At 44.5% G+C, this 17,332-nt stretch overlaps 1 protein-coding gene across 1 annotated transcript in view; it reads right to left on the bottom strand.

Moving 5' to 3' along the window:
• LOC141140615 (solute carrier family 22 member 2-like) overlaps positions 1-17,332 on the bottom strand; it is a 94,862-nt gene that overhangs the window by 44,074 nt on the left and 33,456 nt on the right. Inside the window, exons 4-6 of the mRNA XM_073627995.1 lie at positions 13,415-13,583; positions 6,281-6,395; positions 1,714-1,820 (exon numbers count right to left, since the gene is read on the bottom strand). Coding sequence (XP_073484096.1) covers positions 1,714-1,820; positions 6,281-6,395; positions 13,415-13,583 — 391 coding nt within the window. The remainder of the gene's footprint in view (positions 1-1,713; positions 1,821-6,280; positions 6,396-13,414; positions 13,584-17,332) is intronic.

A 17,332-nucleotide genomic window follows, 5' to 3' on the forward strand; every position in this document is an offset into this window, starting at 1 on the left:
TCCCTCAAGAACGCATTAAGGATCTGGACAGGAGGCACAGAGAGGAGTCAGAGAGGGCAGCAGGAGCTAGCACTGTCAGGCAAGTATTCAGGAGGCAACCACCAGTGTATATGTGGCCAGGAGGGTCAGTAAATGACAAGCACAGTCGGGAGGACTGGATAGGCACACCTGAGAGGACTGGCAGTGTGCAGTCTGGGATGGGTGCAGAGCCAGCAGTAGGAACTATGATGTCACGGGCAGTGGAGTCAGGCAGCTGCAGCCAGGTGGGGTGGCAGGGTCTGAAGAGGACTTACTGGGAGCAGTAGTCCACCATAGGACAGCTAGCACGAAAAGACTTCCTATTTCAGTTTTTTTGCTACATGAGAGGGACCCGCGGTCCTTGCCTGCAAAAGGCAGTTGCTGGGGCCTGACTGAGTCAGGGTTGGGCCTAACCATGTGCTAGCTGTGCCTGGAGTAAATGATGTGCTGGAGAGGGCGAGAGAGTAACAGTCTGCAAGCAAGTGATGTGCTGGAGGAGACTGGAGTAAGTCAAGTGTATATAGTCCCATCTGATTGATATACAATCAACCAATTGCTTGTTCTACTGGGCATCCGATATACACCCATCCCTATCCAAGTTCAAATCCCTCAATAAAAATACAAAATAACCTCATGGACTGTTTATTGTCTCAAAAGTGACTGCGAAGTGAATGCTGGGCTGGGCAGGGTGCCACAACTTTCAGCAGCCCCTACGCGGGTACCGCTACATTTGTAAAAAATGTGCAAAACCATTTATCATTTTCCTTCCACTTCACAATTATGTGCCACTTTGTGATGGTCTATCACATAAAATCCCAAAAAAATAAATTTAAGTTTTTGGTTGTAACATGACAGAATGTGGAAAATTCCAAGGGGTATGAATACTTTTTCAAGGCACTGTATGTGTTAAATAAATTAACTTTGTAGTTAGGCCTTTTGACTTTGTCAAGACCCTACCTTATGTGCTTACCTATATTTGTAGACCTCTTACAAAGCAGCATTACTCAGTGCCAAGTTGCAACTGTTAAAGCAAGCAAAATCTCAAGATTAATAAAAGGGAAATAAAATGATGTGATCCTTACATAATATTTGATTATCTGTATTGTTAATATAGAATGTCACTTGTAAAGTAACATCTAGAGGATGGGGTCTCATTCTACCTAGTAAAAAAATGAAATGTTCTGAGTTTTGGATGGGGTTCAAGGGAAGGCAACAAATTTGATAAAAGGTATGAAAGTAGAAAATATTTAGTTTCCAAAAAAGATGATTTAGATATGACTTCACTACCATTTAAATATATTCAAGGTCAGTAAACAATTGGCAAACTGCGCTTTTTTTTCCCAAGGACTTTACAAAGGGATTTTAGATACATGTAGAAGAAATTATGTTTTACTATCAATTTTGGAAAGGGTTCTTTACAGTAAGAATGTTTAAGCTGTACCTCGTGGAAAATGATTGGCAAAATCAATGACGGAGACTAAAAAGCTTGAAGCTAATAACATTCAAAGTTCTGGCTACAATACATTATTACATTATTACATTACTACTGGACCAAAACGGCAGCAGTTATGTTGGGCATCAGCCTATTTTTAATTTAATTTAAGTATGTAAAACAATAAAATAACAAAGTTTTATATCTACTGCTAAAGGATTCTGTAGTTGTGCAAATTCAGTTTACAGATAAATGTATCGTACCAGATGTACATTAGAATGAAAGTATGTTTTCTTATCTGGGGAGTTCTGACAAGGTCTTTGAAAGAGGGAACTTGTTTATCACCAGTGTCTTCATTTGCAGTTAGACTCTGTAATTAAAAAAAAGTAAACTTACATAAAATATGGAATCTTAAATAGCATTAATGTATGGCAAAACACTTTAAGAACTCTATACCTTTAGAATTTTCTGCCTGGTGTAGCCTAGAATATAATAAGGAAAATCATCTGTGGGTATATCCAATAGTTACAATATTTCATGATGATATTTTCATATTTTGAATGAAAAGTGAATTTAACATGAACCTGACTAAACTAAAACATTTTTGTGGTACCAAACATGCTGTAATATTGGCACATAATGGTGGTGACAAGTAGAGTTCAATGAAATCTAAACATAGCCCCAGGCAGATTTACAACTTGGGGCCCATTAAATCTGTGTGATTCTTAATCAAACATGTGTGTGTATTTGTGTTTATAAAAAAATATATAGAAAAGAAAGAATAGAAGACTTTAAAGATCTGTTAAACTTTCACATTACTAGCCAACAGCTCTATGGCCAGCCATAGGCGGTTCAAATCTCAACCGGTTCAGCAGGGACTGGCCGAGATTCGAACCATGTATGGGTAAGCTAAATGTACCAAGTTGAGCAATTAATCAACTTGGGTATAACCAGCCTGCCGGATTTGCGATTGTCACTTTTGCCTGATATAGTCACTTGACACAATCTTTCTACAATAAACTTTAGGTTTATCAAAATTTTGTAATAGGGGGACCTACCTAATCTAACCAATCAATATGTATCCAATTGGGCAGGCCCTTCCTCTACACAGTTGGTAGATCTAAAGGAGATTGTACAATCACAAGTGTGTTGCAGAAGACTCTGCATCTCTCTTTTGCTGCTCCATAGACACAAGTTTAGACTTATAGTATAAGATTACCTTTTCATATAAAAAGAAAAGGTGAACTAACACCCTACAGCCTCCTCACCACTGGTCCCTACTGTACTTATCTCCAAGGGTGATAGGCTGTCAGTGCCCATGCAGCCGATGTAGTGGTCTGGGAATTTGAAATCCCCTCTCCTCTCTCCCTTCTTTCTGCAGGGCTTCTGGAACCAATAAGAGAAATTCTTATTGGTCAGGGCAGGCTCAGAGTATCACTCTGATCCATCTCGGAAGCCATGTAGAGAAAAGAGGGAGAAGAGCAGGGATTTTAAATCCTCTGGCAGCTGCACTGACTGTGTGGATACTGACAGGTCATCACCCATGGAGGTAAGTACAGCAGGGACTGGTGGGGTAAGGAGAGTCTAATGCCGCGTACACACGGTCGGACTTTCCGGCATACTTGGTCCGGCGGACCAGAGTGTGCCGGACAATCCGCCCGTGTGTGGGCGGCGGCGGACTTTTCCGGCGGACTTCTTCCCAAAAGCCCGCCGGACCTAGATTTTAAACATGTTTGAAATCTTTCCGTCGGACTCAGTTTCGGGCGGAAAGTCCGCTCGTGTGTGTGCTGGTCCGACGGAAAGCCCGCTCGTGTGTAGGCTGGTCCGACAGACCAAATACGACACGAGGGGATGGTATTGCATCTCGCGCTCGCTGCAATAGGAAAAACAAATCTTCCTATTGCGGCGAGCGCGGGGCATACCAGGCCCTTAGGTCTGGTATGGATTATAAAGGGGAACCCCGCTACGCCGAAAAAACGGCGTGGGGTCCCCCTAAAATCCATACCAGACCCCGATCCGAGCACGCAGCCTGGCCGGTCAGGAAAGGGGGTGGGGACGAGCGAGCGCCCCCCCCCTCCTGAACCGTACCAGGCCGCATGCCCTCAACATGGGGGGTGGGTGCTTTGGGGGAGGGGGGCGCCCTGCGCCCCCCCCCCCAAAGCACCTTGTCCCCATGTTGATGAGGACAAGGGCCTCTTCCCGACAACCCTGGCCGTTGGTTGTCGGGGTCTGCGGGCGGGGGCTTATCGGAATCTGGGAGCCCCCTTTAATAAGGGGGCCCCCAGATCCCGGCCCCCCACCCTATGTAAATGAGTATGGGGTACATGGTACCCCTACCCATTTACCTAGGAAAAAAGTGTAAGTAATAAAACACACTACACAGGTTTTTAAAATATTTTATTAAACAGCTCCGGGGGGGGGATCTTCCTCCGGCTTCGGGGGTCTTCTTCCGGCTTCGGGGGTCCCTCCGCTTCATCTTCTCCCGGCGTCCGGTTGGTTCTTCTCCGCTCTCCGGCCTCTTCTCCCGGTGTCGCAGGTCTTCGGCCGGCCCCTCCGCTCTCTTCATGTAGCTCTATTGCGAGCGGAGGTCCGGACTTCTGGGCTTCTTGGCTTCTCTTCTCTTCTCTTCCCCCAGATGTTGACACGACGCTCTCTCCGGCTGGACTGGTCTCTGAGGGCTGCGTTGTGACTTATATAGGCGGAGACCCCGCCCCCATATGATGTCACAGTCCCTGGGCATGCTGGGACTGTGACGTTTTAGGGGGCGTGGTCGACCACGCCCCCTAAAACGTCACAGTCCCAGCATGCCCAAGGACTGTGACATCATATGGGGGCGGGGTCTCCGCCTATATAAGTCACAACGCAGCCCTCAGAGACCAGTCCAGCCGGAGAGAGCGTCGTGTCAACATCTGGGGGAAGAGAAGAGAAGCCAAGAAGCCAAGAAGCCCAGAAGTCCGGACCTCCGCTCGCAATAGAGCTACATGAAGAGAGCGGAGGGGCCGGCCGAAGACCTGCGACACCGGGAGAAGAGGCCGGAGAGCGGAGAAGAACCAACCGGACGCCGGGAGAAGATGAAGCGGAGGGACCCCCGAAGCCGGAAGAAGACCCCCGAAGCCGGAGGAAGATCCCCCCCCCGGAGCTGTTTAATAAAATATTTTAAAAACCTGTGTAGTGTGTTTTATTACTTACACTTTTTTCCTAGGTAAATGGGTAGGGGTACCATGTACCCCATACTCATTTACATAGGGTGGGGGGCCGGGATCTGGGGGCCCCCTTATTAAAGGGGGCTCCCAGATTCCGATAAGCCCCCGCCCGCAGACCCCGACAACCAACGGCCAGGGTTGTCGGGAAGAGGCCCTTGTCCTCATCAACATGGGGACAAGGTGCTTTGGGGGGGGGGGCGCAGGGCGCCCCCCTCCCCCAAAGCACCCACCCCCCATGTTGAGGGCATGCGGCCTGGTACGGTTCAGGAGGGGGGGGGGCGCTCGCTCGTCCCCACCCCCTTTCCTGACCGGCCAGGCTGCGTGCTCGGATCGGGGTCTGGTATGGATTTTAGGGGGACCCCACGCCGTTTTTTCGGCGTAGCGGGGTTCCCCTTTATAATCCATACCAGACCTAAGGGCCTGGTATGCCCCGCGACGGGGCTAGCAAGGTGTCAATCTCGCCGATAAAAGCGGCAAGATTGACATCCTTCTCTAGTCCCGTCGCACCTGAGTCACGTTCAAAATGAACGGACTTGTCCATGTGTGGGCAAGTCCGTTCATTCTGAAAGTCCGCCGGAACTCCGGCGAAAGTCCGTCGGAAAGACGGGCGGACTTAGCCCGCCGGAAAGTCCCGGCGTGTGTGGGCAAGTCCGTCCGTTTTAAAGTCCGGCGCACCTGGCGGACAAAGTCCGTCGGAAAGTGTGCCGGACCAAGTAGGATAGAAAGTCCGCTCGTGTGTACGCGGCATTAGTTCACTTTTTCTTTTAAAAAAAAAAGGTGAACTAACTCTTAACAATCTGCACACTGCACCTGACAGGTAGCACGCTCATTGTTAATTAGATATTTGTGGTTGCTTGGCCTCTACATGATAGGACATTATATGAGGGTGTCAGACACAAGTGGATGGATGCTTTTTAACAGTGGCCAGGCCCCTCTTCACTCTCCGGGCATTGGGCCCTTGCCTTGTGGGTAGTCTGAACCTGTCTACAAGTACCTGTTTTTGTCTTCAAACCAATACCTATGTCCCAGTGGAGGCCCTGAAACTTAGGCTCAACACTTTACAAGGGGCCTCAACATCTACAAAACTCAAAATTAAGATCCGCTTCCTCCCATAACTAAGCCTGTCACTTCTCATACAAGTGTCAAATGCTAGAACTTCAGTGAGCAGTAGTGACTCTGGCATTCAACAGGTACATAGCATGGGGCAGGGCTTAGCGCCATGCCACGAGTTTAAACTATGTGTGTCTTCATAATCACAAGAACAGAATATTCACCTCTAATGTATTGGGTACAGAGTTATTATTCTTCTTAACTTTATTGTTCTGGGCCCTGGACTGCTACGTTGTTCTTAGAATGACCCTGTCTGCAAGTGCCCATTTTTGTCTTCAAACCAATCCCTGTGTTCCTGTGGAGGCCCTGAAATCAAGGCACAAGATTTTACCAGGAGCTTAAACATCTGTCTAAGTAAAAATTAGGCTCTACAGACTCCCATTGCTGTCTGTCACCTGCCATACAACTGTCAAATGCTAGAACTTCAGTGGGTAGTAGTGACTTTGGCATTCAGCAGTTACATAACATGGGGCAGGGCCTAGCTCCATATGGCAATGACAAAAACAGAGATATTCACCTGTAAAGTATTGGATATTGGTTTCTTATTCTTCTTCGCAATCTGCTTGATAATTTCATTGGCCTTATCTTTCTGGTTTTGGGATAGGAGCCATCGAGGTGATTCTGGAACACACCTGTAATATATGAACTTTTTAATGTAAGGGCCATGTGACATTAGAACAATTTTTAGCTAGATACAGAACTGTTGCTGTATCTGACTTAACTGGGCAGCTAAAAATCATGGGTTTGCCATGGTCACCAAGCGCTGCATTGGATAACACAAATACAGTAATTACTGATTTTGGCAGAATATCTTCACTTCCTTGAGTGTTGATCTCCTGTGTCCCCCACTGCGCTCATTGTCTTCTCCTGCTGACTTCTTCGCTACTGAGCCTTGTATTAATGTGACAGTGGCAGTTAATGTGACAGTAGGAGAAGGAAACTACTGAGTGCAGGAGGTGACACAGGACACCTCTCTTGCCACCAGAACCACTGAGCGCTGCTCTGATTTGATCCATAACCGTCCCCCGAATTCCACTAGAAAACCAATATTTTCCACTGTGTCATTATTAGTGGTCAGCCACATCTTTTGCTGGTTCCTCCAGGTCACTGCAGGAGACAGTAGTGACATGGAGGGACCAATGAGTGCTGCAGGAGTTGAAAGTCTTACAGTTCATCTTCTCTACAAATGAGACACAGCCTGAGTAGAAAAGCTGGCTTCTTGCCAGAATGCTGTAGAGATGGACCCTTGTTCTTTGTATGGAAGCAGTGGTCTCTTTGCAGAGGTGCAATTCCCCCCCCCTTCACCTGAGCCATCAACATAATCTTTGACTTCGCAGAGGGCATGCCATACCCTGCAGAGATGGATAAAAGGGGATTTTGTGAGCCACAATGGTATATTGCCTCAAATGTGGAAATCACCTAGCTGCCCGTGCAGAACGTTTCATATGCCGTGCAATACAATGTATACAAAAGATACGCTGTGCTAAGGTGAAAATATCAATCTGGAGATTATTAATGCATATGAGGTATGCTGAAAATACCGCATAAGCGGCTTATCCAGCCTTCATCAGACACGTGACCCTGTGTCGAACACGCGTAGGGGAAGGGCCAGGATGGAGCACGGAGCCATTCACTCTACTGAGATGCGATGCACAGCTTATCCCTCCTGACAGGCAAACTTTGAGGCAAACTTTGGAGACTGTTATCAGATTGGTGCACTCACGCACCTTGCAAATGTGAGTACCCTAATGTAGAGAGCTTTTATCCTAATAAATATTTAAAAACGATATCACACTATCCAGTTTTTCTTTTCCTTTATTCCTAACTGTGGAGTTGCTGCTGAAAACTGTGTATCTGGATTCCATCACTGAGCCGTGGGATGGCTCATAAGCGTGTTTAGACTCAGTCTCACAGCTGAGTCGCACGCTCTGAGGTGAGCGGCTGTCCCCGGGGGGTCACTGGATGGCACTTGAGCATGGAATTCTGAGCACTAAGCACTAAGATAAATGCACGCACGTTGGATTTTTTATGGACTGTTTTTAAGGACTTTATGTGCATTTCTTTCATATATTGGACTTTAATAATCACATACCACATCTTAGATTTGATATTCACACTCATTGTGTGGCACTTGGTACTTTGTTGTATTTTGCACTTATCACTGTGATATATTTATTTATATATATATATATATTTTTTTTTTTTTTTTTTTTTCCACTGTAAATTTCAGACTATATAAATGATTTTTTCATCCATTATATATACAGGTAGTAGTTCAGTAATCGCTACTCTCATTCTAATGGTATACATCTAGTATATTATTTACACATTGTACTTTAAAATCACTTGTTATATATATATATATATATATATATATATATATATATATATATATATATATATATATATATATATCCTTTGTGCCTTGCTGTGGCTGGGTAAGCCGGTTATGCGGTATTTTCAGTATACCTCATATGCATTAATAATCTCCAGATTGACATTTTCACCTTAGCGCAGCATATCTTTTGTATACATACTCTGCAGAGAACCAGAGTTAGAAAACTAAAAGACTTTGAACACGTTTTGTTTTGATGCAGCTGGAATGTTCTTAGCTCAAAATCAAAATCTCGGTTAGGCTTTAAAGTGTGAGTTCATCTTCCAGAAGATCCCCCTATGAAAATTCCATATCCAATGAACAGTCCATACCAGAGCTCCTGCTGTTGTAAATGGTGAGAGTCCTCCCATCACAGATGCAGCTGCTGGGGGGCCTCTCCAGAAAAACTGCTGGCCCCTCATCCTCCTTTATTCAGTTGTTTGCAGGACAGCCTGAATATCACATCAATGTGCCCCCTAGTAGCCACACCGAGCCGTTCAAACTGTGCGTATGCTCAATGTTTCCTCTCCCTGATCCAACTGAGCTCAGAAGTACCCGCTCTAGCTTTGCTAGAGTCAAAAATAAGCGGGGAGCAAGAGAGTGGGACTTTACATGAAGCACGTGGTTGCAGTAGAGTAAATTGGTGAACGTTCATGAAATTTATTGATTATTATATAGTATACACACACATATAATGCTGGTATCAATTGTGAATGATAAACATGGTAATAACAATAAATATGGTAATGACATTGGTATCTCATGATATAACCTCAATAATATTCCATAGTTCACCAAAAGTATGATTGTATAAATCCATAAAGTGTGAAGTAATGCCTGCAGGACCTATGGCCTCACTAATCCTGTAGAAGTGGGTATTACACGATGACTTAAAAGCCTAGGTATATATTAGTAGAAACACAGAATCTGGTAGCTCTACGTATTTCATGGCTTTTGAGCCACTCGTCAGGAGCAAGCAAGATGTATCTATAATAAAATTATATATGAGTAGTCTGATATGTACACACGTGAACAGGGGTAGGTAAAAGCCACAAAACGCTTTTAAGACTTCAACAGGGATGGAAATACATGACCTTACCAGGCCATGGCTTCATGTAAAGTCCCAAAAAAACCCTCTCATTTTATTACTCTAAATAGGGATGGAAGCACGTGGTAATGCCCTATTGGTTCAGTTTTATTATACCCTCTTGCATTTAATTGATCTAATGTTAGTCTCCCCTGGTTTATCTGACCTGCCTTCTTATCAATAGTATCACGTTACCCATTAGTATTATTTTATACATTTCTTACAGTTCATTATGGACATGTAACTTCAGTTCGCTGTTGTTATTGGTAGTGTGTATGGTCGGGCTGCTATGCCGTCTGACTGATTACCTCCTTGTCCGGGAGCTGTGACACGCCTTATGGGCCTCCTCCCATCCCCCGCCTCTTATGACGCTTGGGTGGAGGATGCGCCGTCACTGCGCGTCAACGTCACGCATTTCCACGCTAGGGCACCGCATGCCTAATGCAGGTGGTTTCTATGCTCGTGAGCAACATGGGAGATATGTCGGTGCCGGTTGCCGGGTAGATGGCTGCATGGCTGACGGTGCCCCTCCTTGCACCCTGCTACACAGCATGACGATGGTGGGCTGTTCCGTGGTGGCGCATATATGGGCGTCTCCCTGGGTGGTTTTGGCACTTGGGGCTCTCTGCACACCGAACTCCATGCAGCTTGGGACTTCGTTTTTTTCCCCTCCCCCTGGTTTCTTCATCCACATTAGGTAATATTGCACTCACTATCACTTTCCCTCTGGCCTTTTCACTCCCACCTCCCAGTTGCCACTGGGGGGTAACCACTTCCTTCACTCACACTTCTATCCCAGCTTATGGTTAGCTTTAGTGTTGTCAGTCCTCACCTCTGCACGCCATTCCCTTCTCACCAGCACGGGTTCCCTGCCCACTCTCTCACCTTCACTTTTATCTCTTATAGTGACTTCCTAGGCTCACATTATTTTTTCACTCCACACACAGGAGTGCCTCGTGGTTCCATGCCTGCCCTGGTTGATGCCTGTGTGGGTTGTCCCCGCCGAGTTGTCTGCCATAGATTCCAGTTGGAGGTGCCCTTGGATGGCTTGCAGTGCCCGACACCATACCATTAATAAACAAACTACAGTAAGTAAGCATGCACTTGGTATGGGGTGCTCGTTACCCTACCCCTGTCCACGTGTGTACGTATCAGACTATTCATATTTAACTTTATTATAGATACATCACGCGCTTTCTCCTGACGAGTGGCTCAAAAGCCGCGAAACACGCAGAGCTACCAGATGCCGTGTTTCTTTTAATATATACCTAGGCTTTTAAGTCATCATGTATTACTCACTTCTACAGGATTAGTGAGGCCATAGGTCCTGCAGGCACTACTTTGCACTTTATGGATTTATACAATCATACTTTTGGTGAATGTCATTACCATGTTTATTGTTATTACCATGTTTATCATTTACAATTGATACCAGCATTAGATGTGTGTATATACTATATAATAATCAATAAATTTCATAAACATTCACCAATTTACTCTATTGCAACCATGTGCTTCATGTAAAGTCCCACTCTCTTGCTCCCCTCTAATTTTGACTTCAACAGGGATGGAAATACATGACCTTACCAGGCCATGGATTCATGTAAAGTCCCAAAAAAACCCTCTCATTTTATTACTCTAGCTTTGCTAGTGTAGTGGCCAGGTAGGTCAATGTATTGGTAGGTAGGTCAGTGTAGGGGTAGGTAGGTCAGTGTAGGGGTCAGGTAGATCAGTGTAGGGGTCAGGTAGGTCAATGTAATGGTCAGGTAGGTTGTTGTTGAAGTCAGTGTAGGTGCCAGGTAGATCAGTGTAAAGGTCAGGTAGGTCAGTGTAGTGGTTAGGTAGGTTAGTGTAGGGGTCAGGTAGGTCAGTGTAAAGATCAGGTAGGTCAGTGTAAGGGTCAGGTAGGTCAGTGTAGTGGTTAAGTAGGTTAGTGTAGGGGTCAGGTAGGTCAGTGTAATGGTCAGGTAGGTTAGTGTAGGGGTCAGGTAGGTCAGTGTAGGTAGGTGAGTGTAGGTAGTTCAGTGTAGGGATAAGGTTGGTCAGTGTAGGTAGGCCAGTGTAGGGGTCAGGTAGGTCACTGTAATGGTCAGGTAGGTCACATGGGTTACATGGGCAAGGCAAAGGGGTGGAATCAGGGGTGGAGTCAAGGGGGGTGGCAAAATGAGGTTTCGCCTAGGGTGTCAAAAGTTCTTGCACCAGCCCTGGCTGTGTCTGGCAATGACTCTGTTTGCTGAGCCACCTGGAATGCTGGACAGCTCCCTTCACAATTCCTTGAATCTTGTTTGTCTTGAACCTTGAACTCTTTGCTCCTCCTATGAACTTCCTGATGTCTCTGCACTTCCTGTTTACCAGATTATTGTGCTCCTTCCAGCCAATATCTTGCTTTTGTCTCTCCTGCTGCCGTCTGTATCTTCTCTACCATTTATTACCAAACTTTGACTTGTTTCCTGTCTACATTTCTGCTTGATTTCTTTCCTGCTATATCTGGTACTGGACCCTGGGTTGCTCACCTCCTGGTGCGGCAATCCTGAGGACTGCGATCTGGTACTAACATGCAGCAAAACCCATCTTCACCATCAGGAGTTCTGGTGAATACCGGTTAGTTACTTAGATCCTGCACCTCAGGTGAACCCATATCATCAGCCAGGGTGACCTGCTTGTATACCTGTCCTGCTTGTCGGTGGGTGCTGCTCCATTGCTATAGCTACTGGCCTCTGCTTAAAAGTGAACCTGACCTTGACTAAAGTAACTACAGTGCTACAGTACAGCCATTGTAGTCAGAAAACTCCTTGGATTCTAAGGCAGGCCATAGACAGTGTGAATTTCTTTCCTGCAGCCACAGACTGTGCTGACAGAGGAATCCCTCCTGCCGAGATATTGTCTTCTGCCGGCGGGCAGGGGAAACCGCCCCCACCGGGAAAAGACAGTGATTGACGCTAGCGGCTATAGCAGCCGCTTGCTTTAATTGGAAGTGAATCAGGCAGGCTGGTAGTACCCAAGTTGATCGAACAATCAACATGGTACATTTAGCCTGCCCATTATTGGTTGAAATCTCGGCCGGTTCCTGCTGAACCGGCCAAGATTCGAACCATGTCTGGCCAGCCTAAGTCTGATCTGTACAGAGGGCCTAATTTTATCCAAGTAGTGATCACTCCATGTGAAGAAGAACCTCCCCTTATTACTTCACTATCAAATCGAAGGAGCTGCATAGGAACAAAGAGAACTAAAACATTTATCTTGAATACCACAACTTGCCTTTACTTCAACACTAATGTTAGATTCATTGTATTTTAAAAGGTCTATTTGAAGTGTATTTTCTCCAAATTTGAAAAATCCCCCTACTATCATGTTACACAAGTATTGTCTGTTTGTTTGCCCTTAAATAATTGTGTCCCTTCCTCACTCCATAGCTAGGGGATTCTCTGTATAGCTAGTCCCACCCCCCTTTTTGATCTAAGGTTGAGGTCTGTGAGGATCTGCACAAGTTTTAGAAGTTTTAGATTTTGGATCGGGTCACTGTCTACCAATGCTGCTGAGATTATAAATTATAGCTATCTCACCACAGCTGGATCAGGTATAGAGGTCACACTTGCAATGATTAGATTGAGCAAGCAAAACACCCACTTTTTTATGTGTTTCCATTCACATGGCATACCTAAAGCATCATTTAAAAAAAAATATTTCTTACCTTTTTAGTTCTTTGGAGCAGGTTTATACATAAAACACTTCAGATAGCTTCTATTTCTTTGCATTTATAGCAGTGTAAAGATCAGGGACAGACTGGAGGGGGAAACACTGGGAGACAGAGCAATAACATACAATGAAACACTGAAGACTTGAGATCTTTGTTAGGACAAACAGTACTGCACATCTAGTTTACAACTAATAGTGAAATCTGCAAGCACAGTACAAACAAGGTTAGTTATGACAAACAGTACTTCACGGACCCCTAATAAACATTACTAAAAAGGAAGAACTAAGTGGGATGTTGAAGTCATGGAGTCTTAATAAAGAATTTAAAAAAAAACATTTTTAAGGTATGCTATGTGAATGGGAACATGTAGCAAATATGAAGTAGGTATTATCTCAGTTTGGCTTCAAAAGTTATACATTATAATTTACTTTGCATGTGCTATTTCATATTTGGCTTGAGCTGATTTCTGTGATAGAAAATTGCAGAATGTTACCAGTAATATGCCAGGAACATAAAGTTTGGCAGAGTGATTGCCAGCTGCAGCCATCTCCAGTTATTAATGACATAAGCCACGCCTGCAAGTGCCAGAAGTCCAACAGTAAATGCAACTTGGTATACAATTCCGACAGTTCTTCTGTGATCCAAGCCAACAAACTCTGCAACTGTGGTAATAATAGTAAGACATATTTGAAATGCTGTGATTATCTTGATTTTACACTTACATGTATTAGTATTGCAATATTAAATATAATTATTATTTTTAACCACTTATGGAGCAAGGATGTACCAGATCTGCCTTGTATGTACTTTGTATGTCTTGCTGTTTTGCGTTATAACTTCAGCTACGAAACCTGAAAATTTGGAGTGTTTTCTTCCTAACACAACTATTTACTATTTAACCAATTATCATCCAGTGAACTCCAATTAGCCCTTATTACAGCGGAACTATACTCACCTTTCAGCGATGCAGCATCCTGGAATTCACCGCCAGCTGTTGACATCTTTGAGCAGCCAGCTTCCAGGTATCGATCAATATGGTGTCCATTCTGAAGTCACTCCCACACATCCTCTGCGATGGAGTTCAGTCAACTTTAACATTGCTGATTTTCTACACAAGCAGCTCACTGTACAGGGGCGGACAGGCAGGTACAGTGCCTTGAAAAAATATTCTTACCCCTTGAAATGTTCCACATTTTGTCTTGTTACAACCAAAAACTTAAATGTATTTTATTGGGATTTTATGTGATAGACCAATACAAGGTGGCACATAATTATGAAGTGGAAGGAGAATCATAAATGGTTTTTAAATTTTTTACAAATAAATATCTGAAAGGTGTGGCGTGCATTTGTATTCAGCCCCCTTTACTCTGATACCCCTAACTAAAATCTAGTGGAACCAATTGCCTTCCGAAATCATCTAATTAGTAAATAGAGTCCACCTGTGTGTCATTTAATCTCAGTATAAATACAGCTGTTCTGTGAAGCCCTCAGAGGTCTGTTAAAGATCCTTAGTGAACAAACAGCATCACAAAGGCAAAGGAACACACCAGACAGGTCAGGGATAAAGTTGTGGAGAACTGTAAAGAAGGGTTAGGTTATAAAAAAAGATATCCCAAGCTTTGAACATCTCACAGAGCATTGTTCAATCCATCATTCGAAAATGGAAAGAGTGTGGCACAACTGCAAACCTACCAACACATGGCGGTCCACCTAAACTGACAGGCCAGGCAAGGAGAACATTAATCAGAGAAGCAGCCAAGAGGCCCATGGTAACTCTGGAGGAGCTGCAGAGATCCACAGCTCAGGTGGGATAATCTGTCCACAGGACAACTATTAGTCATGTACTCCACAAATCTGGCCTTTATGGAAGAGTGTCAAGAAGAAAGCCATTGTTGAAAGAAAGCCAGAGGAAGTTCCAGGTTTGCAGTTTGCAAGAAGCTATGTGGGAGACAAAGCAAACATGTGGAAGAAGGTGCTGTGGTCAGATCAGACCAAAATTGAACTTTCTGGCCTAAAAGCAAAGCGCTATTTGTGGCGGAAACCTAACACTGCACATCACCCTCAACACACCATCCCCACCGTGAAATATGGTGGTGGCAGCATCATGTTGTGGGGATGCTTTTCTTCAGCAGGGACAGGGAAGCTGGTCAGAGTTGATAGGAAGATGGATGGAGCTGAATACAGGGCAATCTTAGAAGAAAACCTGTTATGCTGTGTACACAGGAGCGGACTTTCCGGCAGAAAAGGTCCGACGAAACGAATCCGTCAGACATTCTGATCGTGTGTGGGCTTCATCGGACCTTTTCTGTCGAAAAATCTGACAGACCTTAGAAATAGAACATGTTTCAAATCTTTCCGATGGACTCGATTCCTATCAAAAAAACGTTCGTCTGTATTCTAGTCCGACAGACCTAAAACAACGCAAGGGCAGCTATTGGCTACTAGCTATTGAACTTCCTTTTCTAGTCCGGTCGTACATCATCACGTTCAAAACTATCGGACTTTGGTGGGATCGTGTGTAGGCAAGTCCGTTTCATCGGAACTCCGTCAGAGCTCCATTAAAAAGTCTTTCCAAGTTCAGTCCGACGAGAAGTCCGCTCATGTGTACGTGGCATTAGAGTCTGCAAAAGACTTGCGACTGGGGCAGGGGTTCACCTTTCAGCAGGACAATGGCCCTAAACATACAGCCAGAACTACAATGGAATGGTTTATGGAAAGCATAATTATGTGTTAGAATGGCCCAGTCAAAGTCCAGACCTAAATCCAATTGAGAATCTGTGGCAGGAATTGAAAATTGCTGTTAACAGACGCTCTCCATCCAATCTGACAGAACTTGAGCTATTTTGCAAAGAAGAATTGGCGAAAATGTCACTTTCTAGATGTGCAAAGCTGATAGAGACATACACAAAAAGACTTGCAGCTGTAATTGCAGCAAAAGGTAGTTCTACAAAGTATTGACTTAGGGGGGCTAAATACAAATGCATGCCACACTCTTCACATATTTATTTGTAAAAAAATATGAAAACCATTTATCATTTTCCTTCCATTTCGCAATTATGTGCCACTTTGTGTTGGTTTATTACATAAAATTCCAATAACATACATTTAAGTTATTGGTTGTAACATGACAAAATATGGAAATTTCAAGGGGTATGAATACTTTTTCAAGGCACTGTAGGTAACGTTAATGCATGTCTCTTCTACATTAAAAATCCTGCCTGTTCACCCATCTTTATTTTTTACATTAAGATTCACTTTATTAACTCCTTTCACCTAGCTACCTATCTTAGCTAGTTTTTCCTTTTTTGTCCTGATTTTTTTTTTTTTTTTTTACCATAAACAAAAGTTTTTGATCATTTTAGTAGTGCTGTGTTAAGCCATGGTTGCCACAAAGGCTGGACTTCAAACTTTTTAATCTCCATTACATGGGGTGATGGGATTAGTAGTTTACACAGGAAAGAGAACATTGTTTTTGATTTCATTTCATCTCGCAAGAAGTGACAAAGACACTGCATGTCTGGCAAGATCAACAGGCAATTTCTCTACTTACTAAAAAATGTTCTTAGCCCGAAAAATATAAACAATTTCAGCCACTACATACAAGTGATGGTAAGTTGCAATACATAAAATGTTTGTTCTTGGGTTTAGTTATATTTTAACCCCTTCCCGATGACCGTACGCAGATATGCGTACTCGGCTTTCCGGGGTTATACCGGGATGATGCCCGCAGCTGCAGGCATCATCCCGGTACCGTTGTTTACAGCGGGCGATCGGCTACCCGTGTATAACAACCGATGCGGCTAAAAGCCGCTCGGTTGTTATACCGGAGGAGCGGGAGGGGACATCCCCCCCCTCCCGCCGCCTCCCGCCGCTGTTACCCGGGCCTCCCGTGCGATCGGGAGGCCCGGTGTCCAATCGGGTACCTTCGGCGGCTGGGGGCGGGCTGGAATGAAGCTGCGAGCGGCTTCGTTCCAGCCTTCTCGTTGTAAACGCGGAAGCGACGTCATGACGTCACTTCCCGTTTACTCGGCTGCCAATGGCGCCGAATTTAAAAAAGTACACAGTATTCAGAATCGCCGTTTTCGGCTATCTGAATACTTTGAAGTGTAAAGGAGGGATGGGGGGTCTTTTAGACCCCCCATCCCTCCATAAAGAGTACCTGTCACCACCTATTACTGTCACAAACACAATTTATAAAGTAAAAAAATAAATAAAATAAATTAAAAAAAAAATAATAACTTTTAAAGTGCCCCTGTCCCCGCGAGCTCACGCAGCGAAGAAAACGCATACGGAAGTCGCGTCCGCATATGTAAACGGTGTTCAAATCACACATGTGAGGTATCGCCGCGATCGTCAGAGCGAGAGCAATAATTCTAGCCCTAGACCTCCTCTGTAACTCAAACCTGGTAAC

This window comes from Aquarana catesbeiana, linkage group LG04 (assembly GCF_042186555.1).
Source record: "Aquarana catesbeiana isolate 2022-GZ linkage group LG04, ASM4218655v1, whole genome shotgun sequence".
Taxonomy (NCBI): domain Eukaryota; kingdom Metazoa; phylum Chordata; class Amphibia; order Anura; family Ranidae; genus Aquarana; species Aquarana catesbeiana.